General features: G+C 39.9%; 1 protein-coding gene across 2 annotated transcripts; it reads left to right on the forward strand.

The window, feature by feature from the left end:
• Positions 1–611: 611 nt before the first annotated feature.
• On the forward strand, positions 612–27,832 carry DMTF1 (cyclin D binding myb like transcription factor 1). Of its 2 annotated transcripts, XM_082755438.1 has the most exons (17): positions 612–743; positions 6,761–6,877; positions 7,396–7,515; positions 8,508–8,602; positions 9,358–9,472; positions 12,425–12,501; positions 13,753–13,910; positions 14,686–14,718; positions 15,888–15,997; positions 16,739–16,967; positions 18,661–18,812; positions 20,064–20,273; positions 22,598–22,683; positions 23,314–23,472; positions 24,177–24,563; positions 26,739–26,883; positions 27,696–27,832. In XM_082755438.1, exons 2-17 carry the CDS (start codon positions 6,769–6,771, stop codon positions 27,803–27,805), a joined length of 2,295 nt encoding a protein of 764 aa, XP_082611564.1. In that variant the 5' UTR covers positions 612–743; positions 6,761–6,768; the 3' UTR covers positions 27,806–27,832. The 2 variants fall into 2 exon arrangements, with proteins under 2 accessions (XP_082611564.1, XP_082611565.1); XM_082755439.1 differs by lacking the exon at positions 612–743 and having other exon boundaries at positions 7,337–7,515.
• The last annotated feature ends 150 nt before the right edge of the window (positions 27,833–27,982 follow it).

Raw genomic sequence — 27,982 nt, forward strand, 5'->3', positions numbered from 1 at the left:
CCAGAAGGACATCGAGCCCCTGGAACGTGTCCAGAGCAGGGCTACAAAGCTGGTGAAGGGCCTGGAGCACAAGTCCTGTGAGGAGCAGCTGAGGGAGCTGGGGGTGTTTGGTCTGGAGGAGGCTCAGGGGAGACCTCACTGATCTCTGCAACTACCTGAAAGGAAGATGTGGGGAGCTGGAGGTCGGCCTCTTCTCACAAGTAATTAGTGATAGGATCAGAAGGAATGGCCTCAAGTTGCGCCAGGGGAGGTTCAGGTTGGCAATGAGGAGCCATTTCTGTCAGAAAGAGCAGTCAGGCACTGGGACAGGTTGCCCAGGGAGGTGGTGGAGTCACCGTCCCTGGGGGTGTTCAAGGAGAGGTTGGACATGGTGCTTGGGGACATGGTTTGGTGGGTGACATCGGTCGGACCAGATGATTTTGGAGGGCTTTTCCAACCCTAACGATGCTGTGATTCTATGACAGGAGCCGGGCCCGGGGCTAGGAAAGGCTCCGTGCGCTTTTTGGCGCTGCCCCCTCGGGCGGCCGCGCACCGTGCGCTTTGTGGCGCCCGGCTCTGACGGAAGCGGCGGCAGGGCGGGCGGCGGGGCCCTTCCGGCGGGCTGCCTGCGCCTCGCCCCACCGCTGCCTCCTCCTCCTCCGCCTCCCTCCTCCTCCTCCTCCCTCGCCGCCGCTCGGCGCCTCCATCCTGGTACTTCGGAGCCTCCATCCTGGTTTCTCAAGTGCCCGGACCCAAAACAGGAAGTAAGTGCGCGGGGGCCTGCGGGCTGACAGGGCCGGCAGCGGCCGGGCGGGGCCGGGCTGAGCTGAACCGAGCCCAACCGAGCCGAGCTGAGGGGACCGGGAGATGGAGGCGCTCATGGCCGCTCCCTTCCTCAGCAGCAACCGAGCCGGGTTGGGTTAGGGCCGGGCCGGGCTGGCGGCGGGCTCGGCCCGCACCGCCGCTCGCTGTGAGGGCGGCAAAATGGCGGCGGCGCCCCGCGACCAAATGGCGGCGCTGGCGGCCGGGGGGCAGCGGGGCGCTGAGGCGCCGCCCCGGGGTCGTTCCTTCCCCGACCATTTTTCTCCCCTTTTCCATTTCCCAGACCCCTCGTTCTCCTTGTTCTCTCCTCACTTCCCTTCTCTGGAAGGGATTTGAGGGGTGGGGAGGTGCGAAATTGGGGGAAAGATGGAAAAGCTACCCAAAAGCGGCTCGCTTGGGGAGGGCGACCCGTTTTTGTGTGGTGTTGATATTTTTGTTCTTACTGTTTTCGTTTTAAACTGTTTTCCTCTCTTACTTGGATGTCTGTAATAAAAGGCTACCTGTGTGAATGTGCTTAGATCCCTTGATTTCCCCACTCTGGGACTGTGGTATCCAAAAGTTTTGGCTTCCATCTGTTTTGTTGCATTATTATTATTTATTCAGTCAGGGTTGTGATTTGAGGTTCCTCGGGGCTCTGTTTTTCACTGGGTTCTGCAGTGTGTAATCCCCGAGACAAGGGGTTTCATCTAAGAGCAGTGCCAACCTTCACTACATTGCAATTATACTCCGTTTTACCACAGCGAAGGAGCTGTCCTGGGAGAAGCTTTTGCTTTTTCTTCTTTTTTTTGCCCTTTTTGAGGTTTCTTTATTCTTGGTTGTGCACTTGGGCATGGTGAAGCGTATCGTACTTCTACTCCTTGGCTCACAGATCGTGTTTGTACGCCCCCATTCACAAAGAATTAACATTGTTCAGACACACCTGGCCATTCTGAATTGTGTTGAGGTAATCAAGAAAATCCTTTCCGTTTGCCAGCACTGCTCTGGCAGGAGATTTAAGTTGTTTTCTTGACAGCATGGTTAAAATCCCTTTACGAGAGCAGAAGATACAGTCTTTACAGACAGGTTTCCATCAGTGCAGAAAAGGCAACAACTTAATGCTTGCTTTCTGGGCACTTAATATTTTTTTCTATATGACATTGACTTATCCGGAAGACTGAACATTAATAAAAGCTTCTTAAATGTAAAACCTCTAAAAATGCTTATTTTTGTCTTAAATGTTCAAAATTGTAAAACGTGAATGTAGAAGAGACAGTGACCTCCCAAACACTTCCCATGTTTCTATGCTGTACCTTACAGTTTTGAATACTCTATTATTTACAAGAGTTAATTCTGTGCTCATCTGTCCATCAGAAAAGCAAGAGAGTTGTGGTTTTGTTTATCAGTCTTATGCCTTCTACAGTTAGGATAACAATCATATTTTGGATGCTAATTTTCTGCCTGCTTACAAAGGTGAAGATGTTACTGCTTAATGCTACGCATGAAACTGGATTAACATGAAAGAAAAAATAAATTTGAGTACATATCAGTCTTACAAAGATTCTTATCCATGTTAATGTACTTGTGCCTGAGCCATTTTCTATTACTGAGAAGAGGGGAAAAAAAATTGTTTTTTTTTTTTTTTTTCAACAGCCGTAACTTTGCTGTGTGTATGTATGTGACATTTAGAGCATACTCAGTGCTTTTTATGTAAATATCAATGGATAGGCTGGATCTCCTGGAGTTCTGCCAACTGTGCGTCAATGTAAATGAGAACAGCTTGTCCCATTGTCTACCATATATTTCTTCTGGTGATGGTCTGCTTCTCTAAATACCACAGATAAGTAGAATGTGATTGTTTTTATAGGACTGCAATCTCTTGCTGATACAATTTAATAAATCTGTGCATGTTGAACTCAGGTCTTCGGCTCCTGTTTGATATCTGCCCATTTCGGTCCCCTTCTTGCCTGTGCTGCTGCAGCTGTTGAAGTCAGTTCCTCTGTGATGCCTTTGTAGATTTGAGTGTAACCACTTTGGTGTGGGGAAAAAAGGGATTTTTTTCATCAAATACTGCATCAGAGCATTGGCACTAGTCAAATAGAAAAAACTCACAACTGTGTGTAGGAGTGTTGACATCAGAAAAGCCGTGATATTGGATACACTAAACATCCAGGTTTTGTTAAACCAGGAATGACTTCTTCAGTTGCATTACTCGTGAATGAATGCATTGAAATCCCAGTGCATCCAATGTGAGCATTCCTGTTAAAACCTCAGTAGTCCCTTAGCAGACTTCGTTTTTTGCTTCACAACAAGTTTAGTGAAATACTCCTTTTGCCCAGTGTTAAGAACACAACCTTTAGTACAATTACATCGTTGTAAATCTTTTAAAATTTCTCAGTCCACAGCCTAGACATAAGATTGAGCTGATAACTAGGCACAGTGACAGAATTCTGTCTGTAAGGGAGAAATATGATTTCTTAGGCATGCTTAATTTTTACAGCCCACGGAACAATTCAGCCCATCTGTCTGATGAAGATGATTAAGAATTATAGGAGTTTTGTATTAAAACATTCCTCTTTTTGTAATTCAGAATAAAATCAGCTTTGCTATTTTCTGCCTAAATTTGCTCTGTGTTTTCCCAAACAAATAACAGCTGTATTTTATGGCTAGAGTGGAAAATTTATAATGGAATTCTATATTAAATGGTTCTTGTAGGCAAAATATTTTTTGCATCTCATTGGTTGTGTGTTGAAACCCATTTAAAATTATCATGAGCTCTTAAGAATTTTTGGTTTTGGTAAACACACAAAAATCTAAAAATTCAAAAAGTGCTTATTAAATTTGCATCTATTTCTGAGCTGTTAGCTTAGAAATTGGTGATTATTGTCTTCGCTGTGTTTCATAATACGCATCCACACAGTGAGTGTGTGTGCGTCCAAGACTGTTCCCTTCCCTGCAAGCTAACACCCTCCTTCAGAACATAAAATTGGTGGCAGATTTTTATCTGTAAGGAGCGTGTTGGAATGTAGCATTAAAAAATACTTGGGTCGTGAGTTTAAAATGCAAGTGAGCTTTTTAGTTTTAATAGAAAGCACTGCATTTTCAAAAGCATGTATTCGCTAAGTGAAGTTATGAAAAGTTCTAAATTCTGCTAAACGGAAGTGGTATGGCACATCCTAAAAGATCTGTGTGGTGTTAGGGTAATGTTTAGCATGACTTTGGCTGTCATCTAGTGAAACATTAGGACATGGGGTGAGTACAGTGTCCCTGCAACCAGCATCAAGGAAACCTGCATCAGAGGGTGTTGGTGCCTGCAGCAGCAAGCGTGCTTTCTCCACTGCATTCCCCGTACTCTTTGAGTGGTCCCACTGTACGTTACATGTGATGAAACTCCAGCATATGTGCTCATTCTATTGTAAAGTTGTGATTTTTGTAAGGTCTGGAGATCTGCAGACTATTTCATATTCACACAGGAGGAATCACTGCAGTGACCCACGACGTTTTTGTCCTCACCTTTCAGTCACCAATTCATATCTTCATAGGTTAGTGATCGTGTCCTGGTGGAAATGCAGCCTGAAAGAACCAATTTTTGTAGTTGTGCAGTTTAACTAATAAAAAATAACATCCAAAATACCCATTTGGCTTTGATTTTATTCTTCACGTTCTTCGCAGTCAGTTTTCAGTTGTGATTCTGCTTGATCCATTGAAGTTAATGGGAATTCTTTCATTCTAGTGAAGGATTTGGCTCTCCCTGGTTCATCACAGCTTGGTTATGGTTATTACCTTTAGCCAGATAACTTGAATTGTGCTAAATCTCAACTATCTGACACAACGCGAGTCATTTTTAGAGAGCTTGCACCTACTGTTGGGATAAACTATTCTTGGGAGGTTGGCAGAAGGTTATAGAAGTCCTGAGTAACTGAAGAAAGAACAGCGCAGCTCTGATAGGTATTCAACTTGCAGTGTTAATTAAAAGGAAGGAGTGCTCTTCTGAATCTTTTGCTGCGGGTGGTGCTGTAGTTTCCTCTGCTTCTAGATGTGTGAAAATAACTTTAGCTGAAGTGCGTGATTGACATAAAGATAGCAGACTAATGTGGTTAAAAAAAATCAAAGTCTTTGTAGTGGTGAGAAGAAAAATAGATTCCTTCAACTTACTATAGGAAAAAAAAGCCTGTTAGTGTTATCTGTTCACATACATAATTAAGGAGTAATCTGTAGCATTTGAAGTAACTTTGCTGGGAATTTTTACTACAGCATTCTCCAGAGTAAAAGTTACCCAGAAAATATATATGAACATGAAAAAGAGAATTGATTTCTTTTTGCCCTCCAAAATTGTCTAATTTTTTCACTATTCAGCGGATCGATGGACAACTCAGAAATGGGTTGAAAAGTTACGGTCTACTTAACCAGCAACACAACTTAGGATTTCTTTCTTCACCTTTTAGAGTGAAGGATACCTCGTTTGGTTCTTATAAATCAGTGTCATGGCCGTGCAGCAAGCATCACTTCTAGTGAAGGTAGGGCTTTAAAACGTAGAAGCAGATGAATGCCAGGGAGGTTATTGCTTCCTACACCTGCATTTGGCAAGGAGCTGCTGCTGATGGTGCACGAAAGTAAATCTGAGAACCTTCTGACTTCAGGCATCAACGATACCTGAAATTTTTCGCTTGTTCAGAAGGGTAATAGCACTTCAGTCTAGAATCAGTCCCTGCACAAGCTTATAGATGTGCCAAATTGTCATCAAGCTTTTCTGCTGAAGCAGTATCAGTAACATCACATGGTTGACTTAAAATCCATGTTGTAAATTCTACATATGTATGAATATAGTGATATCATGGAATCTCTGTAATATAATTACAATTTGTAAGAGCTGTAGTTAATGGAGGTTAAAATTCTTGATAACATTTGTCTGTGGCGTTGAAGTTAAATGTAATTATTTTTGTTGGTGGTAAAATGTGAGAAAACCCATGAAAAGAATTGAAAGGACTTCAAAGAGAAATAGGTGATAGTTACTTTCTATAAAGCTCTGCCAAAGGCAGTCACCAAACCAAGGTGCTCCAAACTGATGAAATCATTGCAAAACTTCTAGATATTTTAGATGTTAAGCATTTTCCCTGCAGAAGCATTTCATTTAGCTTCTCCAGGGGAAAAAAATACGTTTCTTTGTATATGAGTGATTAGAACTTTTTATTTATTTTTTTCAAAATCAGTAGCACTACTAGTTTACCTGGAAATTCTTACAGGCTGTGGGTTTCTGCGTGGTATTTTTAAGGTGGGAATGAGATTATCAGAAGCACTTAGTATTGCCCCGGTTTGCTTGCTTCAGTCTGTATTGCTTACCCTAGGCAACTTAGTAGCTGAGTAATTTTTTTTATAATGGTGATACACCCAGCTTTTCTGTTGCTTGTGTTGTTTCACTGGTAGAGCAAAACCACCAGTATTCACAAGTTATTTATACGTGTGGAAGGAGAAGAAAACTTTGCAGCTTAGCAGTCTATAAATAGCCCAGCTATGAATAGTATGACTCCAGAAATATTCCTTGCTCCTGACTGGCTGTAGAAGGTTACATAATAGTAAAATTATTCAATGAGAAATGTAACAAATACGAGAGAGACAAATAATATGAGTTGTGGAGAATTTAGAAATGCTGAAAAAGCAATGTCATAGCTTTCTATCTATTTTATTTGTAAATATTTATGATATAATAAAAGATTGTAAATGTTTCTGAATAGGGGAGTTAGTATTACGTATTTTTAACTAGACAGGCAGCTTTGAAACTACCTGTTATTACTCTTTGTGATGTATAAGTGTGCAGAAAAAGCAATGGCAGGTAAATCTCTAACTCTGGAATTGTTCATGGGAAAGAACAGATAGAGATTTGGCATTGTCTGTTGAGTTTAAATGGGTTATTTGAGGAAAAGAAGGCAGCATTATGGACTAAGTGGCTGTCTGAAGAAAGCTAATCTGTGTATTGCTTTTTCAGGGTTGAGTATGAGCACAGTTAAAGAAGAGTCTGACACAGTGACGATAGACACCGTGAACTCCGTGACTCTGACTCAGGACACTGAAGGAAACCTTATACTTCATTGCCCTCAAAATGGTATGGAATTGTTTTACGTAGGGTTTTTGTCTTATTTTTTTATTGATCTGACTCTTACCCACCTCTAAATTATACAAGCTGTTTTGATTGCGTTTACCCTGCTGAAGATGCTTTCTGTTTCAGTTTAAGTAAGGATAAAGTGTTACAGGAGGTGTAAATCCGAAAAGTATGTATGTATACCTGACAAGGTTATAGCTGTTCTGTTTTATTTCTGTGCAGATGTGTTCTTATAACCGAGCACATATATAAATTTCTGTAGACTTAAGGTTTTCTTTATGCAGCAGAGAGATAATTTAGGAGGGATAATGGGCTGTGGATGGAATTCACAAATAAAACCACACAGAAAACATATATGACCTGTTACTGCCTATAACTTATGCTAAGGTCCTGGGCAGCACTAAAGCTCTGAACCAACCTGTCCCATTTGCTTCTACTTCTGTTTTGGTCTTTGTCTGCCAGGTTTTTCTCAGGAGCTCCACTTTCTAAACAGAAAGTGACCTGCTTTGTTTTGTTGTTAGAAACTGATGAAGTAGACTCTGAAGACAGCACTGAGCCTCCCCACAAGCGGCTTTGCTTATCAGAGGATGATCAAAGCCTTGATGACTCCACTCCATGCATTTCTGTTGTTGCAGTTCCAAGTAAGTTGTTTTAAGTTTGTGTGCTCCTGAAGCAAGTGTTTCTATTAGTAAGAATTAAAATTATTTGCATACAAACCAGAATGTTTTGTATGTTTTATTTACAAATGTTACTAATATCATCTTTACCTCTCAGTCTTGGATGTTTTTGCAGCAACTTGTATCTACGCAGTACTGGCAAAATAAACCTGCCTTAAAGCTAGAGGACTGCAGGTACAGGTGTATTGAATTAAGTGCAAGGATAAGTGAATGAACAACAAAGTAAATGCAATTTTCCTTCTAAGAGTTTGCAAAACAGTATCAGACAGTATAGTTAACATTTCTGTGCTTTGTAATATTGAGAAAAGTCATGTTTGTTGCAAAATATATGGTAATCTTAATCTAGACATACAAAGAGTAGGCTGCATGCTGAATTTGAGTCTTAAGAAGAGTACTGACTATTAGGTAGTACAATAGTTAATACAATTTCCCTAGCAGAGACAAAACCAGATGTAGTGAGTTAAAGTACCAATTTATGATACCTCGAGTGTCTATTTATTTGGTGGAACTTTACAAAAACCCTTAAAATTAAAGGTATTGCCAAGTTGTAGGAAAACTAGGAGAAAAGAATGCAGCCAAAAGATTTGAAAGTCCTTTAGCAAATGGAAAATCCTGAAGATAGCACCAGAAAGAAAGCACTGATACAGTACCAGATGTTTGCACCAAATCAGACATCTTTTATTTACATGCTTCATATTAGCTCCTGGCTATAGTCACATGTAGAACTGAAGGTTTCAAAACTATATATATATTTTTTGAAGAAGAATAATTTGTAATCATCTTGATGCTTTTACAATGCCAGCAAAATCATACTAAATAAGGCTCCTTTAAAATGTTCAGAGCAAAGGTGGAAATTTGTAAAAAAAAAAAAAAAAAAAAAAAAAAAAAAAAAACTATAGCATTCATAAAAAAATGTTACAAGAGTAAGGTATATAGCTAACTTATCTATTCTGAAGTTTCAGAAAATGATCAGAGCTTTGAGGTGACCATGACTGCTACCACTGAGGTAGCTGAAGATGAGATTAATGAAGGGACTGTTACTCAGATTCAGGTACAGTAAAACTTCACAATTGACCTAATTTTTATGTACATTGTTATGTAAATGGAAATGAAAAGCGAAACAGAGCAGAAAAGGCTTATTAAATGAATAAGGTTATTTTTAGTATGAAACTGCTGTATTTGAGCACAGATCTTGTTTATAAGTGTTCCGTAAAAATGCAGTTTAATCGTTTTATTTATAAAAGTGATGATTTGAATCTAACTGCCCAAGGAGTGATACAGTAAACAGTGGTAGGTGTAGCCCTCCAATGCTAATTATTTGCTCTGTGGGAGTCAGCACAGAAGTAGGACAAGTTTATCTATTATTTCTGCTGCTATTTTATTATAAATTAATCTTCACAACAGGCCTAAATCTGCTCTATCTTGTCACACAGTCCTCATAGTTGAATTCTGTTCTCATTGCGGGTATACCATGTTTAAAAGTTCTGTATTGGAGATGTTGGTCGCAGTCCTCTTTCCACCAAAGCCAGTGAGAATCCAAGTCACTAGAACTTAAACAGGATGAAGACAATTTAATTAATTCCCACAGCATCTGTGTGTTAAGGTGCTATATCTTACTCATGTGTTTTAAGAAAGATGAATGTACTTCTAATAGCAAATCTAAAAGTGGCACTTCTTGAGTAGTCAGCAAGATGAACTAGGTGTGATGGTTTCCTTTCCTTTAAGTTATGCTTCCATGTTAGATGGAAGAAGGTGATAGAAAGATCCGAAGATATGACTGGGTGATTCCATACTTGTCTTTTCAAGATTCTTCAGAATGAACAGCTGGATGAAATCTCCCCAATGGGCAATGAAGAAGTGTCAGCTGTTAGTCAAGCCTGGTTCACAACCAAAGAGGATAAGGATTCCCTAACAAATAAAGGTAGGATATCTAGAATAAGATTCTCCCACACTGTAAGAAGGTAAGCTGTTCCAAGTGCCTCTTAGGAAACATTTTGCAGTTTGCATAAATAAATCTCTGGCATTTTTGCTGAAGATATTTGAGAAGACTGATTCTAAAACTGCAGAGAGATCTAATACATTAAGTTTTCACCATCCCTCTTAGACTTTGTATGCAAGAAGAAAGCTGGAACCCCAAATACTCTTGGAGTGGAAGAGTGGCCACAGTTGAGTAGTGGCCATAATAGAGAACTGCTGTAGGTAAAGTGTCCCAGCGCAGGTGGGGCAGACAGCTGTGTGTTTGTTCCGTTTGCACTTCGGCCTGTTTGAAAGTTGGGAAGCTCCAATCACAGGGGAGGTACAATGTGAGAAAATGAGTTTGTGCTCAGGTCAACACATCTTCCTCTCAGTAGGGCTTAGTGATCTGACTGCTCAGTTGTGATTCATATTAAACAGTTTCTGGAATGGAGTGGGGATTATGCAGACCAAGACCTACTGAAGTAACTGTTCCTACTGCTGAAACTGCCACCCCACTGGCATATTTCCCTTTCAAAATGATCATGTAATTTAACAGTTGCTGAACTTTAGAGATTTTTTTTTTCTGGGTCCTGCCTCTTTCCCCCAGGAGGCATGCCTCCTTTCTAAAGGCTGGGAAACAATTTCTATAATGTCAAATGAAGACATGTCTCTGCAGTTTCCTCAGTCTCTCTGCTGTTTTTCTTGTCCCAACCTTAATGCTTCACAGGAAAACATCTCTTTCAGTCAGTCCAAAGCAAGATCTTTTTTTATTAAAAAACTTGAGGGGAAAAATGGTTTTCTCTCACTGAATCAAATGATCTCTTACCCCGTGATTTCTACTCCAGAGGGCTGTTGAGCCAGTGAAAAAAAAATGTGGGCAAGGCATGCAGAATCTGGGTGTTGTATATGGAAAATTCAGAGGAAGGGAGCTGAGCAGTGCGGTCTGTGTCCATTACATTAACTGGTCCCAAATGTGCAGTTGCTTGTAACAGATTTCTACATCCTTGGTATTTATTAGATGTACAGAGCTTCTAAATTTTTTAGTGTTTTGTGCAGGGATTGTGTGAGAGGTAGGATAGCAAAGATATATCCTTTTAGATCACAGTACAGAGGCAGCCTGGTAGAAACCGTGTGCCACGTTTTTTGCGTTTTGGGGTGAGAGGAAGTGCAGAGTGTGCCATCTTTTCAGTAGCTAGTGGTGAAGGACTTTGAGAGCAGCGCATTTTCACCTGTGACTGAAGGAGCAAGTACTGGTGATTTGGCAGAGAAATGACTGCATGTGGGTTGGTGACCTTATGTGTGATGAGTGTCCTGTTACTCATGTTAGAAAGTTTCTGCATTTGTTCCTTTTGTAGCTGTTTTCACAGGCATATCAAGCGGCATTTGTAGTTGTGAATGAATGAGGGCACTAAATCTAGTGATTGCAATTAAGAGAAGTAATTTTGGGAAGACATTTCCAATAAAATATGCTCAGAAAAACATCTGTGAAACCATACTAGCTGAGCCTTTTGTGGGGTTTCCATGCTCTGTCACAGAAATAAGCTGTGAAGGAATCCCACTGTGCATCTCCTTTTAGAGTATCTCGGAGTCTGACAGGTGTTGCCTGAGCTTCTCATTTTGTAGCAATCTCCACCTGATAAGAATGCTTTTTTCTTCAAGAACTGTGGGGATAATAACCCTGGCTCTGAATATGCAAACATGTGAAGTGCAAAATAGACTTCCTTTCCTAAAATAGCTGGAATTTCATGTAAAGGGTAGCTGTGTCCCTGTAGAGGTCAGTTCAGGTGCTTTGATAGAGGTGTGAATCTCAGCTATAGCGATAGGTTATCGTTCTGCCTCTGTAGCTGTGGAAGAAGATACTGAAACCATCAGACACAAGGGAAGAGTTTTCTCTGATCAGTTAGAACATAATTAGTAATAACGCCTGTACTTTTCATTATAATTGGATTTAAGTAAACAGTCTCTCTGGTGCGATCTGCCTCTCAGCTCCAGTAATTAGCAGGCTGAGAAGGAAGTACCCTGATTTTTCTGAGCAGAGATGGGCAAGTAGCCAGCACTCACCATTACTTAAACTGGGTCACCAGCCTAATCTTAATTATAAGCAATCGTTGCTATTAAGTATGTTATAAGCTTGAGGGGAAAAAAAGAAAAATTTGTATGTAAATTTGAGGGAGGAGTGTTTTAATGTTTTATTGAGAAACCCCAAATTTGATTTTTTTTTTTTTCCTTGCATAATGTCAATTGTTTTTACTTTTAAAGCTTAGCTGGCATTGAAGTTACTAAGGGCACAGACAGAGGAAATAAAAGGTTTGTTTCTATTCACTTTACACTTTTATTTTGGGAAATAAAACACCTTGAGTCTTTCTTCCGTCTGTGACCACTGAACGCTATTCCCAATGCAAAAAAGAGAGGATGCAGCTTGTGAGAAGACACCTCTATGGACAGGACTCCAGTGGGTAGCACTGCACACATCTTGGGAAGCAGTAAGGCGTATAAGAGAACCCCACAATGCTGCTAATTTCTTGAGTAGTACTGTGAGTCACATATCAGGTCCCAGCTTCTGGAATCATTCGAGTGCATGGAAATTTCAGCTGTCAGTTTAAAGAGAAATTTTCCAGTTGTGGTTGAAGAGAGAGCCTGAAAACATGACTTGACAGCACACAGAGGAGTCTGTGCTCTGTGTTTTAAAAATTTATGGTTTTGAGAAGGGGTCTGACATGCTTTATTTAAACATTTTTTGGCAGTTGACAATTACTGAGGATGCTTTAGCTGTTCTGAAATAAACTAACTAAAATTAAACAGATGTTAAGTAGCTAAACTTAATATTCCATTTTCTTCCTTAATTGCAATACTGAAGCATGATTTTTCTGATACATTGTTTTGCTGACTTTCACTTTAGTTTCATTTCTGTTTTAAGGCCATAAGTGGAAGCAGGGAATGTGGTCAAAAGAAGAAATTGACATTTTGATGAGTAACATTGAACGTTATTTAAAGGTATGTGTTAGAGTATGTTATCTGCCAGTTGGTGTAGTAATGGTGCTCCTGCTAGAAATCAACTTTCTTCAGCACTTCCCGGAATGTGTTATACACACTTCTGATCAGTACATAGAAATGGTCATTACTTGTTTGAAATACATAAGATAATAGTACACAGGAACAAAGACTACCAAATGTAACCTTGTAAAGCTCATTTTCTTTACAAAGTGTTGAATACAACTTCCAGATTCCTTCAATGCCATATTTGTATTTGCTTTTAGTACACTGATCGGATGCATGTATCTGCTTTCTTGCCATTAATATATCGGTGTCAGAGTTCAGTGTAGAAGTAGGCATGCAGTTATAATGCTGACAGTGATAATTGCCAATAAGTCATATTTGTGGTAGGCTTACAGCTGAGAATATTTGAGCTGAGTGCTTGTAGCTGAGAATATATAGCCTGGATATTACAGGTTCACCATCCTTCATTTGGGGATCCAAAAAAGCCCTGAAATGAGTCATCATTGGTATACAAATCCCTCAGGACTAGTTGTAGAAATCTGTTGTCTGCCCACACCTGTATTACAGTTTCTCCCACAAAATCATTCAAGTATTATTTTCTAAATCTAGGTGAGCATTGTTAAGCTATCTAGATGACTTCCTTGAGTTACTGCTGAATCAGTTGATTCATACTTGATTCATACTTGATTCATAGTTCCCCATTTATCTTGTTTCTTGTCTTTTGGAATTGTAGTTTAAGCTGAAATCAAACTAAAGCTTTGCTTTTATGCTTAACTCCAGTGTTTTTATATAAAAATCTACTTTAAGTTTCCATCTGAACAAGAAGAGTAGTTTAATTGGAAAAATTGCTTTCAGATGAAGAATATCCAAAATTAGGTAATAAATGGATACAAAACCATTCAACAACTTCCACTTACGTGATCCAGGCTAATTCCATCCAGTTGTCTTTTCTATAATGTTATAAATGACACTTCAGCTTTTGATAATAAAACAACGCTGGAAGGATGGTATGTGGATGAAAAATCTCCCATGTCTACTTGAACTTCAGTGTTTAAAAAAAAAAAACACCTAATGTTCAAAGATTTGTTTTTAAAGTAGCTATTTCATAAATACTTTCAATTCTGGACTGTCTTATTTGGAATACATAGAAAGTGTCATAATAGCATGCTAAGCTTCAGTTCATAAATGTTCTGCTTCTTGATCTGTAGGAGACTTTATCTAAGGTTTTTTTTAAATACTTTCCTCTAGGCCCGTGGAATAAAAGATGCCACTGAAATTATATTTGAAATGTCAAAAGATGAAAGAAAAGATTTCTACAGGACAATAGCTTGGGGTCTGAATCGGCCTCTCTTTGCTGTTTATAGAAGAGTTCTTCGCATGTATGATGACAGAAACCATGTTGGAAAGTATGAAAATCTCTAATGCTGCATGGTTTTATTGGTATGAGTAGGGCCATGTGTTTAATGTTTGACATGTTATACACGAGCCAGAAGATACTAGCCAAACAGACCCAGCTCTTCCTATGTGACCTCTGCTGAATTCTGCTTGATCAACCTTGATAATAGTTAAGTTGATGGTATCCACAACTTAAAAGGCAGGCTGCAGAGGGGATTCTGATGCAATTAGAAGACTTTGACACAAGCATGGATCTGCTGAGGTATAGTTTCCTTCTAGAACTGTGACCTTGAGCTAATTGCTCCTAATCCCTATGCCCTTAGTTTCCCCTATCTGTAAAGCAGTGGGTATGGTGTGATCTGGAAGTGCTGCTAGAGGGCATTAGGTTTTAGCTTTTAAACGTGGTTGAAAATGAAAACATCATCTCAATGGTGATTTTTTTAACGGAATTCTGCCTTATGGTGGCTGTAAACTGAGGAAGGAAAAAAATAGCTGTTTATTTGAGAGACTAATACATGAAATTTTAATTGTTTTTAGAAATTAGTTCAGTAAGAATGGTGATTTTTAGTGGCAAATGAGGAATCTTAGAAATGCAGTAGCATGAAAAATGGCATTTGTTCTTCACGTTCTTTCCAAGCATCCTTAGCATTGAAATTGTTCCTTAGCATTGAAATTCCTTAATCTCTTGAGGTAATTAAAATTTTAATATGTGGTTAGTGAAACAAAAATATCTATTCTATGTGATTTTTATTAAAAGTAATGTATTTTTATTTACCTGTCACCTAGGTATACACCTCAGGAAATTGAAAAGCTTAAAGAGTAAGTCTTTTTAATAAAAAGTTCATGCTATCTTTTTTATATTTAGTAGCTTGAATAGTTTTACTGGGATTTGTTATGTGAAATAACTGAAAAGTTGCAAGTGAATTTGAGTGCTCCAACTCTATCAGAAAAGTGTGGTCAGTAAATTAATCTGAGGAGAAATGAAATCTATGTTTTGATTATTTTGCATATTTTCTAGTGTCTATTCAAGAGTTACGCAACATGCAACTAAGTTCTAAAATAAGCCTTCCGTTGAAAACAGCATTGCAGATTTTTACAAGCCTGGTCGAGCTCAGTTGTGGTTGTGATAAACAGCCTTTCCCATTTCTTAGGAAACCTGATGAATGGTTATTTCTAAAGAAAATTATAGGGGAAATACTACAATACTACTCTTGACCAATAAAATATGGTGGAGAGGCAGAAATTGTCAATAAGGCTCTTTGATTTTTGCCTATTAGGTCAAGGGGTAGGAGCTGCAGATGTTACCTGCTTTTGCAGCTTTACTGGTTTGACCAGATTGAAGAAACCCTTTTGGACTGAAGGAGGGCAGAGTAATAAAATGTAATTTTATTACATTGTGTTGGTGGATTTGTTTGGATCAATTTAGCTGGTTTGTGTCATTCACAAGATTCTTGTGGCTCCAGTTGTGCCATAAGTAGTTGTGACTCAGCATGTTAAGCATCCCTGTATTGTGTGGGGGAGGAAACGTTAAAATTATGGACGTGATTTTGCAGTGTTTTGCCTCATTTAAATTTTAGGATGCCTGGGTTTTCATCAGCCATTACTTAGATTTCTCAAGCGGTCTCTGTACCACCTGAAACTCCTTGAGGAAATTGAGTGGAATGGATTTTGTATGTCTATCTAAACGTTCATATTGTGTTTAACACAGTAATTAAGCTTCACAACACACCTGTAAGACAGATGCTAAATGTTTTATAAGCAAGTGTCCTGAGGCTTAGCTCCACCATTCTAGAAGAAGGCTTCTAGAAACACACAGAAAAATTTGCAGTGATGGCAGAAAAATACATTAAGAAAACTATACTGCAATATCAAAGTGCTTCCCCGTTCTCTCTTTAAGCCTGTGATCTGCACATTTATCCTGTTTTTGTAGAGAATAATGTTGTAATCTCATAACTGGATATGGTGTTAATGAGCGTGTTTCTATTCAGGTTGAGAATAAAGCACGGTAATGATTGGGCCACGATAGGAGCTGCACTGGGGAGAAGTGCTTCGTCTGTGAAAGATCGGTGTAGACTGATGAAGGATACTTGCAACACAGGTAAGGTAAACACCTTAAATGTCTAATTAAAGTGTCTAATTAAAACCCTGTTGCCTTTGTCAGTGATGCCTTCAGAGATGTGTAACTCTGGACTGGGTGACTTTATAATGTGAAATCTGGTGATACTTTTAGAATGCACTTAGTAGAGATGTCTGCTGTTTCTCTTAAAAATCAGTTTTGTAGCCCGTTATCCATCAGATGTTTATGCCACTGGAGCATATTTTACAGAGGTGGATTAAGAAGTATTTCCCCTTGTGTTGAGTGTTCACAGACATGCAGAGAAGAGACGGCTGCACTTAAGGAGTAAAATATTATGTGCAGTGTATATATTCAAATGCAAGGAAAACTTATTCAGACCTTAGGTAGTTAAGTAAGTTAGTAGTTAAGGTAGTTAATTAGTAAATTAAGCTGTTACGTGATTAATTTACTTCAACTCATGTAACTCAGGTAGCTTGCACCGGTTTGCTTTGGTGAATACTTTGATCAGTTCTGCGGGGTGTTTTGTTCATACGCAAGAGGAGAAGAGACTAAAACTTGACAGCAGAATGGAAAACTGGAATTATGCACCTATTAAGCAAGAATGGATATATTATAAATTGTCAGTATGAAAGAAAGTAAGAAAGTATGAGTGTTAATACTTGTCTGGATTAGGCAGTAACGATAAATATCAGTTGACGTGTTACAGAACAGAACAGACAGTATCTGCTGCTGGCTAACTTGGAGGGCTTGTCTCTCTTTCAGGAAAGTGGACAGAGGAAGAAGAAAAGAGGCTAGCAGAAGTAGTTCATGAGCTAACCAGCACGGTACCAGGTGACATTGTCACGCAAGGTGTATCTTGGGCTGCCGTAGCAGAACGGGTCGGAACGCGCTCTGAAAAGCAGTGCCGCTCTAAATGGCTCAACTATCTCAACTGGAAACAAAGCGGGGGAACTGAGTGGACCAAGGAAGATGAAATAAATCTGATCTTGAGGTTTGTTGTTTTAGTTGCTTTTGAAGGTTCAGAATAAGTGATGCTAGCAGGATTCCGTTGGGGTCCCTTTTGCTGGTTTCTTAAACTCTAAAAACTAGAACCCTCCAGAAGTCACTGCTGCATTTACAGTTCCCAGAGATTTATTATTGAACGTATTTTTTGTTTTTTGTTTTTTTAGTGAATTTTAGTGCTCGGGAAAGGTGTCAGATTGAAAACCCTGGAGACTGCAGTCTTCTTTATTCCACAGAACAGGTACAGCACAGGCAGCGACCGTGCAAGCTTCCCACACATTGCCCCACCGATGCGCTTTAACCCTTAACTGGAGGGTAGTTCAGTCTCCCTGCCCGTTCAGTCCTTGGCCTCTCTGCTGAGATGACCAACAAGGGGCAAGTGTGGTGGTGGTTTCTGTGATGTGGACATCTCGTCTACAAAGAACTAAGCTGAGACTGCAAGTGAATTTCATGTAGGCCGCCAAACACTGATGGGATCAGTGCTGATTAGCACTTCAGATGTTTACACTTGAATTAGCAACCTGGTAGTGAAAATCTCAGTAACTTTGGAAATCTTTTGCTCTCTCCAGTCCTCCTCCCATTTCAAATGGCTTTAACTCAGGCTTTTTAGCCAGGGGATTTTTATGGGTTGATTGGGTGGGAATAAAAATCCAAGGCATATAGGGAATCTAAGCATTACTTACAGAGCACTATTCACTAACTTCCTGAAGCTGTTTGAGTTGAGTTCATAATGAGTACCCTGATTCTGCATTTTAGTATGTGCCGGATATAATTCTTAATATTTCTGTACAAATGGTATCTGTTTAGTCTTAGTTCAGATATCCTTAACTCATCCTTCAGAGTTGGTTTTGGTAGCTTTTTTATCCTTTTATTTCTTTTTTTTTTTTTTTTTTTTTTTTTAACTAGTGAGAGTATTTGGTACTATTACTTGGTTTATGAAGAGAACTTTTCTTAAATTTTCACAAAAATCCTTTCCCCTCTCCCTGTTCTCCTCTCTTTCATGTGCTCCAGGTACAGATGAGCTGGAGGCAGTTCAGAGAGATTTATAGTATTCAGACAAATTCTGGTAGAACCCAGTGTGTGCATAACATCTGCCAGAACTGTGAAGATTGTCCCTTATCTGGAGAGCTCGATGGGTTTAATTTATGAGGAACTGTTTAGTATTGTAGCTAACTTCATCTACTTTGGCTAAGAAGCATCTGAGAGGAGGCAAAAATTCATTTTAAGGATGGATGAGTGTTACTTAGGAGAAAACAGAAGTAATTATAACATGAAATTAATTAATTGAAAGCTCAGGGTGAATCTCAGGAAACATTTCCTGCCTTGGAGATGTGTTTGGGGAATGGTTTTCTAAAGAAAAAAGATGCAAGCGCCATTGTTTGGAATGCTTAACAATAATCTGATCAGAGCCCTAATGTACGTGTAATAAGGAGAATAACCTTGCATGGCAAGGAGATGGACTGGATCACCTGAGAGATCTAGTCCATCGTCTGTTGTTGATGATTCTGCTTGACCTCTGGCAGCGTGGAGCCTTGGGAGCCTGTCAGTTGCTGAGCTCAGGCGGACCATTCACTAGCATGCCGTTTGGCCTCTGTTACATCTGACAAGACCAGAGATGTGCAACAGCCCTTCCAGTCTGGAGGGTAGTTTCTAACAGGTAAATCTGTTCTCTGTCTTGTCAGGATAGCGGAACTTGAAGTTTCTGATGAAAATGACATCAATTGGGATTTACTAGCTGAAGGATGGAGTAGTGTCCGCTCACCGCAGTGGCTTCGGAGTAAATGGTGGACCATTAAAAGGCAGATTGCAAACCACAAAGATGTTTCATTCCCTGGTAATGTACTAGTTGCACACTTATCTTCTGAAAGCTCCTTTCACAAATGTCAGAGGAATAGGGCTGCATTTTGTTGTCTGCTTAAGCATTGATGGCCCAAGAGCACGTTGCTCCTATACTGGAAGTTACTGGCCCATTATATCTGCTGGCTAAGTTGCACCAACATCCAGTCCCTTATATGTTTCGGTTGAAACAAGCCAAGCTGATTTGTACAACTAAACAGTAGATTTTGCCAACCGCCCTCACTTTGGCTGAAGTGGGAGCACATATCTAAGCAGCTCAGCTGGCAGATCTCATGGTGATGATCTTTGGTATGGAGTGGAGCACAGGGGCCTCTTCAAGTGGGAGAGTCTGGCAGTATCGCTTCAGGTTAGATCTGTTACCTTCAAAATGTTTAACCACACAGTTTTTATTTTATGTTAATTGTAACAGAAGGCAGATCTGTTACTAGCTGTATGGTGAGTAAGAGGGGAAGAATTGAGATTATAAAGCTCCCTTTATTATGTGTAACTCATAGCTTTCATTCGTGGTTAGAGAAACCAGTGCCTGACACAGGATATTTCAGTTGACATGAACTTTCATTCAGTCCTCCTTTTCTCTGTGTCGGAGAGAGGGGAAAAAAGTCAGAGACACAGAAATGAGGTGTGTAGCAGTTCCCTTATACTGAATGCTAGAAAAACAGGACTCAATTTTTGTTACCTTGGATATTTCAACTGCTCCCTCGGTGGGACCAAAGTAATAGTAGGGAAGGTAGGTGGGTGCTTTTGTTTGAGCAGTGGGCCACTGTGTGTGCAGATGAAGAATTGCAGTGTAGCTGCTGAGATGAATTCTGTTTCTCGGTCCCCTTTTCCACTGACAAGTCTGTCAGTCTCTCAAATCTAATTCCATCTTTTGTAAAATTGGAGGTTTTATTTGTGATAGCGGCATTACACAGCCAGTGGTACGGCATTTAATTACAACTTGGGAGGATATTATGCTTGTTCTTGAAGAGGTCCAAAAGGTTAGGAGCTTTTCTGTATTTTCCAAGCATTTTAAAATGTCTAGGTTCCTTGAGAAAGCCAGGTTCACTCCAGTGGTTAACTGTAAAGGTCTTGTATATATGTGCTAAATGTGTAGTTGAAAAATCTCTGAATTGTTTAGGTTCCAAATTCAGGAAGATTTTGCTGTTTTTCTCATCTTGGTTAAATCTCACATGCACAATTTCAAATGTCCTTCTTCAACGTACTTTAGCATCAGTGTTCTTTCTCTCAGTACTTATAAAGGGCCTTAAGCAACTGCATGAGAACCAAAATCCAGGACAACAGCTTTCTGAGAACAGATCTGGAGGTGGATTACCAAACACTAACTCCACTTCGGGGGTTCAGCACGTGCAGATTCGGGTGGCTCGTTTAGAGGAGAATGCTGGCAACGCTTCAAGCCCAATGACAGCTTTGCAGATCCCAGTCCAGATAACACATGTCTGTAAGTAGCTGAAATGCATGGCTCATTGTCCTCTAATGAAACCTAAAGCATTCTTTTGTTAAAAAGGTGAAGGAGGAGTTAATTCTGCTGTGATCAACTTCAGATAAGGATTCCTGGATTCCGTTTCCCCATTTCTAAATTCGTTAGGCAAATTTAGGCACTTCTGTGACAGTAGGCCCTAGAAGCTGCAATTGGAGCAGCTGCACCCAGGGGTTACATCTCTCTACATGGACAGAAGAGCATGCCACATAACGTGTTCTTTCCAAAAGCCTCTTCTGAAAAGGCTTCTTGAGAACATACTGAAGTCTGTTAATGAAGATGCAGAATATAAGTGTAATCTACCAGTTTCTTCCGATAACTCTTGTCCGTAGCAAGGAATATAATGTACCAGATCTCCTTTTGTAAAATGCAGACACCTCTGTGCCTAACATCTGATGGAGGGGCATTGAAGCAAGAAGGAATATAATATTTTTTTCCAGTCTTGTTCTGCATTATTCAGTTACTTCTAAGCACAGAGAGTCTGGAAGGCATTAGTCGCTGTGTCACACAGATGAGTTTAGCTGATGATCTGCCCTAACCAATCTGCTCTAACCACTTTTTTTAAATTGTTGCTTCCCATCCTCTTAAGGATGAGCTTTGCTCATTAGCAAACATTTGTTACCAGCTCTACCCCGACTGTAGTGCTTATTGTTTGGTTTTGTAGCTAATCTTATTAAGTTACTCCAAGCCAGTCACCCCGTATGCAGCCTGTCTTTTCCATTGTCTGCTGTTCTTAAGTGTGTCATTTGTGAATTTTATTAAGAATATTTGTTGCTTCAGTCTTGCTGATTAAAATGTTAGCTAATAGGGCTTCAGCATGTGAGTAGAAAGGCATTTGGTAACTAATTTTCTGTTTATAATTTCATTCGATTAGCCAGTCTTAATGAATTTAAGTGCCATCTTCATTTTGTCTCATTTATTTCTTAATTAGAATTCCATGCAACGTCAACCCAAGAACTTTTTACCTGCAGTAACAGATCTGTAGTCTCATACTCAGCCAATTTTGGTCAAAGCTACTGGTTTTTGATGAGCCAGCTGGTATTCTGTAACCCTTAGTCTTTTCTGTAATCCTGTAGTGGGAGTTTTGTGATCTCACTTGCCTTTGCATCTGCCTAACAAGTCTCTTCCCCGTGTTAGTGTGCTTTCCTGAAGAATTTGTGTTTGTCTAATCAAAGTGAATGTTGTGTCTTGTCTGCCTTTTTCTCAATCCCTTGAGAGCTGAACCTGTTAATTAGCCAATTTCAGCTGCATATGAGAGAAGGCTCAGCATTTCAAAGGGGTAATTCCTATAAGCTTTATGAACATAATTGGCTAGGTAACAGGCTGCATTTTACAGCTGTCTGCTACTGGATGTCAGGAAATCTGCAGCAGGAAACTTTGAACATGCCACTACATTAATCAAAATTGGAGCTCCTGTCCTCTTAGAGACCAAAATTAGTCTACTTTGAAGCCACAGATTGTGAGACGGAAAAATTTCCAGTGCTTGTAGCATTGCTGTCTTTATTAAGTAGGTATTTTGCCCTTCTAGTATTTATGGCATTACTGGTACTGATATAAAGAATTAATTTGCCTCCTGCCTTCTGGAACTTGTGAGTTTTTCAGGAATTAAAAATCATCATTATGGTTCTGAACAGCGTTTTCAATGTTTTTTAAAGCCTTATGTGTGACCTGTTTGTACCTGGAGATCTTGAAATGTCTGATACATAAACTACCTTTAGTGGTTCTCGTAGCTCCTTTTAGTATTAATGAGAATAATTAAATAATTACCTGTGATAGGAATACTTACAGCTTTTATACCCTTCAACCACAACACACAAGATAAGCAAATACCGTGGGGAAGGAACATCTGATGTTTCTGCAGTGATGGACATACTGCAGAAGGCAGAAAAGGTTTTTTTATTAAAAAAAAAAAAAAGAGAGAGAGAGAACAAGTAGTCTGTGAGAGTCATAGCAATATTAGACCTGACACCATGTAAAAAATAATAATAATAATCCAAAGGATATTGTTGCACCAGAACCCTGTACAAACTTCATTATACATCTTAAGTAATTAGATGATGTCAGGTAACTTTATTGTTTGCCTTTTCTCCCTTGGAACCTTTACGTAGTATTGTATCTTAAGTACCAATTAGAATAACTTGTCGTTAGGATCGCCGTGGTTTTCTTTTTTATATTACTGGAATTAACAATACCCTGCTGTGTAGCAATTACAGTGCTATGCTCTCTGCAGGGCTGAAGCACTTTGGTTTACACACTTAACCTTTCTTTTTTTTTTCCTTTTGCAGCCTCAACAGATTCCCCTGCTGCCACTGTTGATTCCGAGACCATAACATTAAACAGTGGAACACTACAGACCTTTGAGATTCTTCCAGTACGTAAGAGAGAACTGGTATCTGTTACTGTGGTTTTTGTGTTAAGCACAGATACATCATAGTCTGTGGAACTGGGCATTAAAAAAAAAAAAATGGAAAGAGGAATTTAACAGATCTAAAACTGAGAAGTTCAAAGCAAAGTGTATTTCCAAAATAATGTGACATACTAGGGATGTGAAATAAAATGTGAGTTATAGTTAAATGCTTTAAATCTGTCTCAGTGCTTTAGTGCTATAAAGTTTTCTTTTGTGCTTGTGTTCTGTTGAAATCTGACATGAGACAATTCCCAGCACGTAAAGATTCTCTTAGTTCTGTTGTACTACAACTTACAGCATTTTTTGTCTTCCATCTCAATGTTGAGTAAATTGAATTTATTTCTTACCTGCTGTTGTACAGTGTAATACATACAGTCTGTTAGCCTTAGTAGATGTTTCAGTAGCCTAAAGCTGTAGCCAAGTTTGTTTCTCCTTCTGGAGTGCAGTACAGGAATCAGAGCAGTAGGCACTGGGCTTCTGTTTGTTTTATTCCAGGGGAATTACAGTGGGGCTAGCTGCTGTAAATAAGCGTGCTCTGAGTGCGGCGCAGGAAATCAGCGTGTTTGGGTATTAAACTTGTGTTGTCTTCTGCAGTCTTTCCACCTCCAGCCTACTGGAACGCCAGGCACCTACTTATTACAGACGAGCTCAAGCCAAGGCCTGCCTTTAACGCTGACCGCTAGTCCTAACTTGACCTTGACAGCTGCTGCTGCTCCAGCCTCCCCAGAACAGATCATAGTTCATGCCTTATCTGTATGTATTTTGAGCAGTGAAATGACTGAAGTTTGGGCAGTGGTGGGGAAGGGAACGTAATAGTTCAGGGGCCTGCCTCTATTTGCCTGTTAAATTTGAAAAGCAGTCAAATCATAACAGCATTACTTCACTTAAATTGCTGAAACGTGAGCATTTCTTTTTTAATTGTTTTTAAACACTCTTCAAGTTGCTTGAAAACTTAGCATGGTTAGTTCTTAGTGTGGCAGAACAGGATGTCTCCATCTAGTGGCTTGTCCCAGCAAAACAAAATACAAATTTCCTGATGTCTCCAGTTATTCTTACGATCCTGTGCTCATGTTCTCAAAACCTACAGTGCAGTGCTAGTCTTTGTTAGAGGGTGGGAAAGGGGAGGAAACTGAAGACTGGATAACAAATGTGATGCAAAAAGGGGGAAAAAAAAGCTCTATAATCTTCAGAATCCACAGCAATCCTCACCTGAATAGTTGCCTGTGTTTCATACTGTGTCTGTACTTCATTTGTGAATTACAGAACAGTTAACACAAGGATAATGGATGATCTGGGTTGACATTCTATACACATAGACCTCAAAGTTATGCTTAGCAATTACTTTGAATTCTTTTGCTTCTGTTTGCTGAAAGATGTGAGGATGCTGGGAGGAAAAGAGTCTCTTAAGTTGTTTTTTCTTGTTTGTTTCTTTTTTTTTCTGCACATACTGCTTACAGCCAGAGCACTTGTTAAGTACAAGTGACAATGTCACAGTACAGTGCCACACACCAGGTGTCATCATCCGCACTGTTGCTGCTGAAGACATCTCCTCCTCTGTCACTCAGGCAGAACTTACTGTTGATTCAGACATTCAGCCAGCTGACCTGACAGATCCTCCTGACACCCTAGAAACAAACAGCTTCCCAGACGACATCCATCAGTCCAAGCTCAGCGATGAAGAACAGGCAGCCTACAGTGAAGGCGATGCCTCAAAATTCAGCAGCAGGAATAGGGGTGAGCTGATGGATGGAGTTATGGTAAAAACTGAAGAGGAGATTTCGGATGCCAACCTGAAACCAGAAGAGGATTCTCACTCTGATTTACCCAGCACCTACGTCACTGAGGTAAGGGACTGCATGATACCTGATCCTTTTCCCTCTCTGTATTCAGAAGGATTTCATTGCATCTTTGACCTTTATGTTAAGCTATTCATGTGAATGTCAGTGATTTAATGCGTATCATAGCTCCAAGAGCATTTTTTTTCAGATCCTCTGTCTCTGAGCTTTGTTAATATGTTATGGCTGTGAAAGAGGTAGGATTTAATTTGGAACTCAGGCTTAGATGTGACTTCATTGTGGGCACTGAATCCCTCCCTAGCTGTGGAGCTGCTTCTCTACTCAGGGTACTCCTGAGGGAGGGCAGTGGAAAGTGGTGGTATTTGTAGCACAGAACAGCTGTCTTTGTTACCATTTGGTGCTGTTACTTTCAGCCAGGCTGATAAGTGTATGATGCATGCACTTTACAGGTAGATAGTCTGCTGATCAGTGGAGGTGAGATAGAATATTCAGCTGTTGTCCTGTGAATCTAATAATGTATTTCTAGGTGCACACAGTTTCCACTTTGAGGACTTCTATTAAACAGTGTACTCCCAGTTAAGTATCTGTTAAATGGGACTGAGAAGCATTTAAGTCATCTATCTCTCTGACCTTGATTTTATTCAGCTTCAACACCTCAGGTGCAGAAACAAATTTATCCAAATGATTTCATGCATTTGGAGTGTTTATACTAAATTCCTCCATTTTTCTTTTGCTGAAACTATCATAATGAATAAGGCAAGGAAAACAGATACTAAAATGAATGTAACTCTACTTAGTAGGTAGAAAATGCGTCTTTCTCTTGAAGTCTGATTAGGTTAGACTGTGGAAAGAGATGAATTAGATTTGAATACCACCTCCTGTTCTCCAGAACAGTGCGCTTTACTGTTGCTGTAATTCTGCTTTATATCCATGTTGAAAAATCCATTGTTAATACGTTTGGACTTAGTTAACCTTTGTCTTTGCAAAAGTAAACAGACACTGCCTATCCATTATGCTCTTACCAAGAGGAGGATCACTACCTCTACAGTCTGCTGCTACACAGGTGTTTGGCTTCTGAATACATCAAAGCAGGGGATTTTCTATTATCTCATAATTGAAATGGTTGTGATAAAATTCTCAGCAGTTGAGGCAGCCCATCCACTTTCTACTCTGTTTAAAAATGCAGCTTCTCGAGTTGGAATTGGTAAATTTCTGCAAAAAGCAGAGTTCCTAATTGAACTTCGCAGGAATCATTTATAGCTAGCAGAGTATCAAGAAGTACTAAACTTCCTGTACAGAAGAGTAAACTGAGTTTATAATTCTAATTTGCTTTCTCCTTCTAGTCACGTTCAAGTTTGATGTGTGTGCTTAAATTCCAGGAAATAGAGACTGTCTGTGAGTTTCTAAATGAAAAGTTACTCTAGAAAGACATACCTAAATGTTGCTTTCTCTAAGTCAGTGTTATTTTTATGCACTTGCAAGTATTATATTGGCAGTGTGGGTATGGGTGGTGGGAAGTAAGCAGCTGTGCTGCAGAGTTCTGTTATTTCTGACTGGGAAAGGTGCCCATTTGTCTCAATGGTGTGTTTTTTCACACCTCCTTTTCTCAGTTCTAAGCCGTGCTGCTTATTGTGGGCAGGTTCAGCTGTGTTCTCTGCACAAAGCTGCTTTTGCAGGTCAGGCATACTGTGCCTTGAAGTAAAAAAGTTTGGAGCCACCCTACTGCCAGCAAGCTATGGGACAAGGCACAGCAATTCAAATCAGTCTTCTGAGCTGTAAAAACTTGTCACAGAGGCAGGAGTTGTGAAACTAAGTTATTAAGTTCAGGTAAAGTTAGCACATTTGTGGAGCTGGGAGACGCTGTAAAGGTATTGCTTCAGTCTCTCAGAACATCTAGGCAGCAGGTAGTGGGAAAGATTATTCCTGTTTATAGACAGAGTATCTGACTTACATGGGAACATTTTATCACCACCATGCAGTCTGTCATTTCCTCTCCCCATGTCCTGTACTGCTCACAGGGTAGAATTCCTCTTACCTCATTTTAGATGCGCACACTAGGATGAAACGTATCTTATGTGAAGTAATTAGCTCAGATGTTGACATTTCAATTTAATGAGGTAAAATTCATCCAGGGAGTCTACTTATTATGGCTGGCCAAAGTAGGTTTTTCAGCACATGCTACCAAAAATGCACTCTCATGTCCTGTCCTTCTGTATTGTGCAGGACCTGGGCTCTCCAACGATAGAACAAGTTGATCAGCCTACGATAGATGATGAAACTGTGCTTATTGTTCCTTCCTCCCATGGTTTTATTCAAACGTCAGATGATATAGACAGTGAATCGGTGTTGCCCCTAACAACCTTAACAGGTATGTATGTGTATTTGATGCTGGAGCTAGCGTTCACTACATCAGTATAGCACTTCGGAGTTCTTTTAAACAATGATCTTTGTCTTCTCTTGAATTATTTTCCAAAGCATTGCTTTGAAACTTTAACCACGTTGATTACCCCACTTACTTCAGTAGAAGTTGAATAAAATCTCGGCCTCGTGGGAAAAGCTGAACAGCAGCTGCTTCATGACTTCACTGAGCTGTTTCCATTGCCCTTGAGCCTTGAATTAGTACACACAGGCTAATGAGTAACTCTGGTGTGTGTTTCTTCATACCTGTGCTGGAATGAAATTGGTTTCTCATCTGAGAGAAAACCAGAAGCATCAGAAACGCAGTTACTCTTGATAAACCACTCGATAAGCTCTCATGGTGAGGGGCTGGGCTCTTTGGGGTGTTTGCACAGCACTCATCTGGAGGGGCTTGCTAGCTTTGCTCCACTTCCCCATGCCAAGAGTCATCTTAGGCTTAGAAGCAGCATTAGATGTGTTCTCCCAGTGCTGCTCCTAACAAATGCTCCTTTCTGGAGGAAGGATCTCAAGCAAAGTCATCTGAGGATCAGCCCTGGGCCTGATACAGTAATACCTGGTGAATCCAAACACGAGTCACACTGGTTGCATCCATGTTAGTCGTGGCTTCCCTTGAAACTTGAAATGGAGAACTGACTAGTTTAATGGAGTAACATTCCTTAAAATTGTTTCAAAGCTCAGATTGCACTTCTGTCCTGTGTATTTTATGTCTTGTTACAATGGAACAGTAAATAATGAGTTCTGATGTACTGTGTCTCCTGCCAGATCCTATCCTACAGCATCACGGAGATGGGTCACACATTATTGGCTCATCACTGGGCAGTCCTGACTTGGAAGATTCAAAGGACGTTGAAGATTTAGTGAGCTGTCACTGAAGGAAGCAGCAATCGTGTCCATTTTGTATCGACCATGTTCGCATTGTGGAATTAGTTGCAACCCTGTGCCACGTTTCCAAAGAAAGCAGTCAGTCCGTGTCTTTAAACAGAACCTTACAGTTTGAGATGACTACAGTGCACTTTTCCTGCTCAGGCTATTTTACCTCATTTGTAAAG

The sequence above is a fragment of the Aythya marila genome, assembly GCF_965140915.1.
Source record: "Aythya marila genome assembly, chromosome: 1".
NCBI classification, from domain to species: Eukaryota; Metazoa; Chordata; class Aves; order Anseriformes; family Anatidae; genus Aythya; species Aythya marila.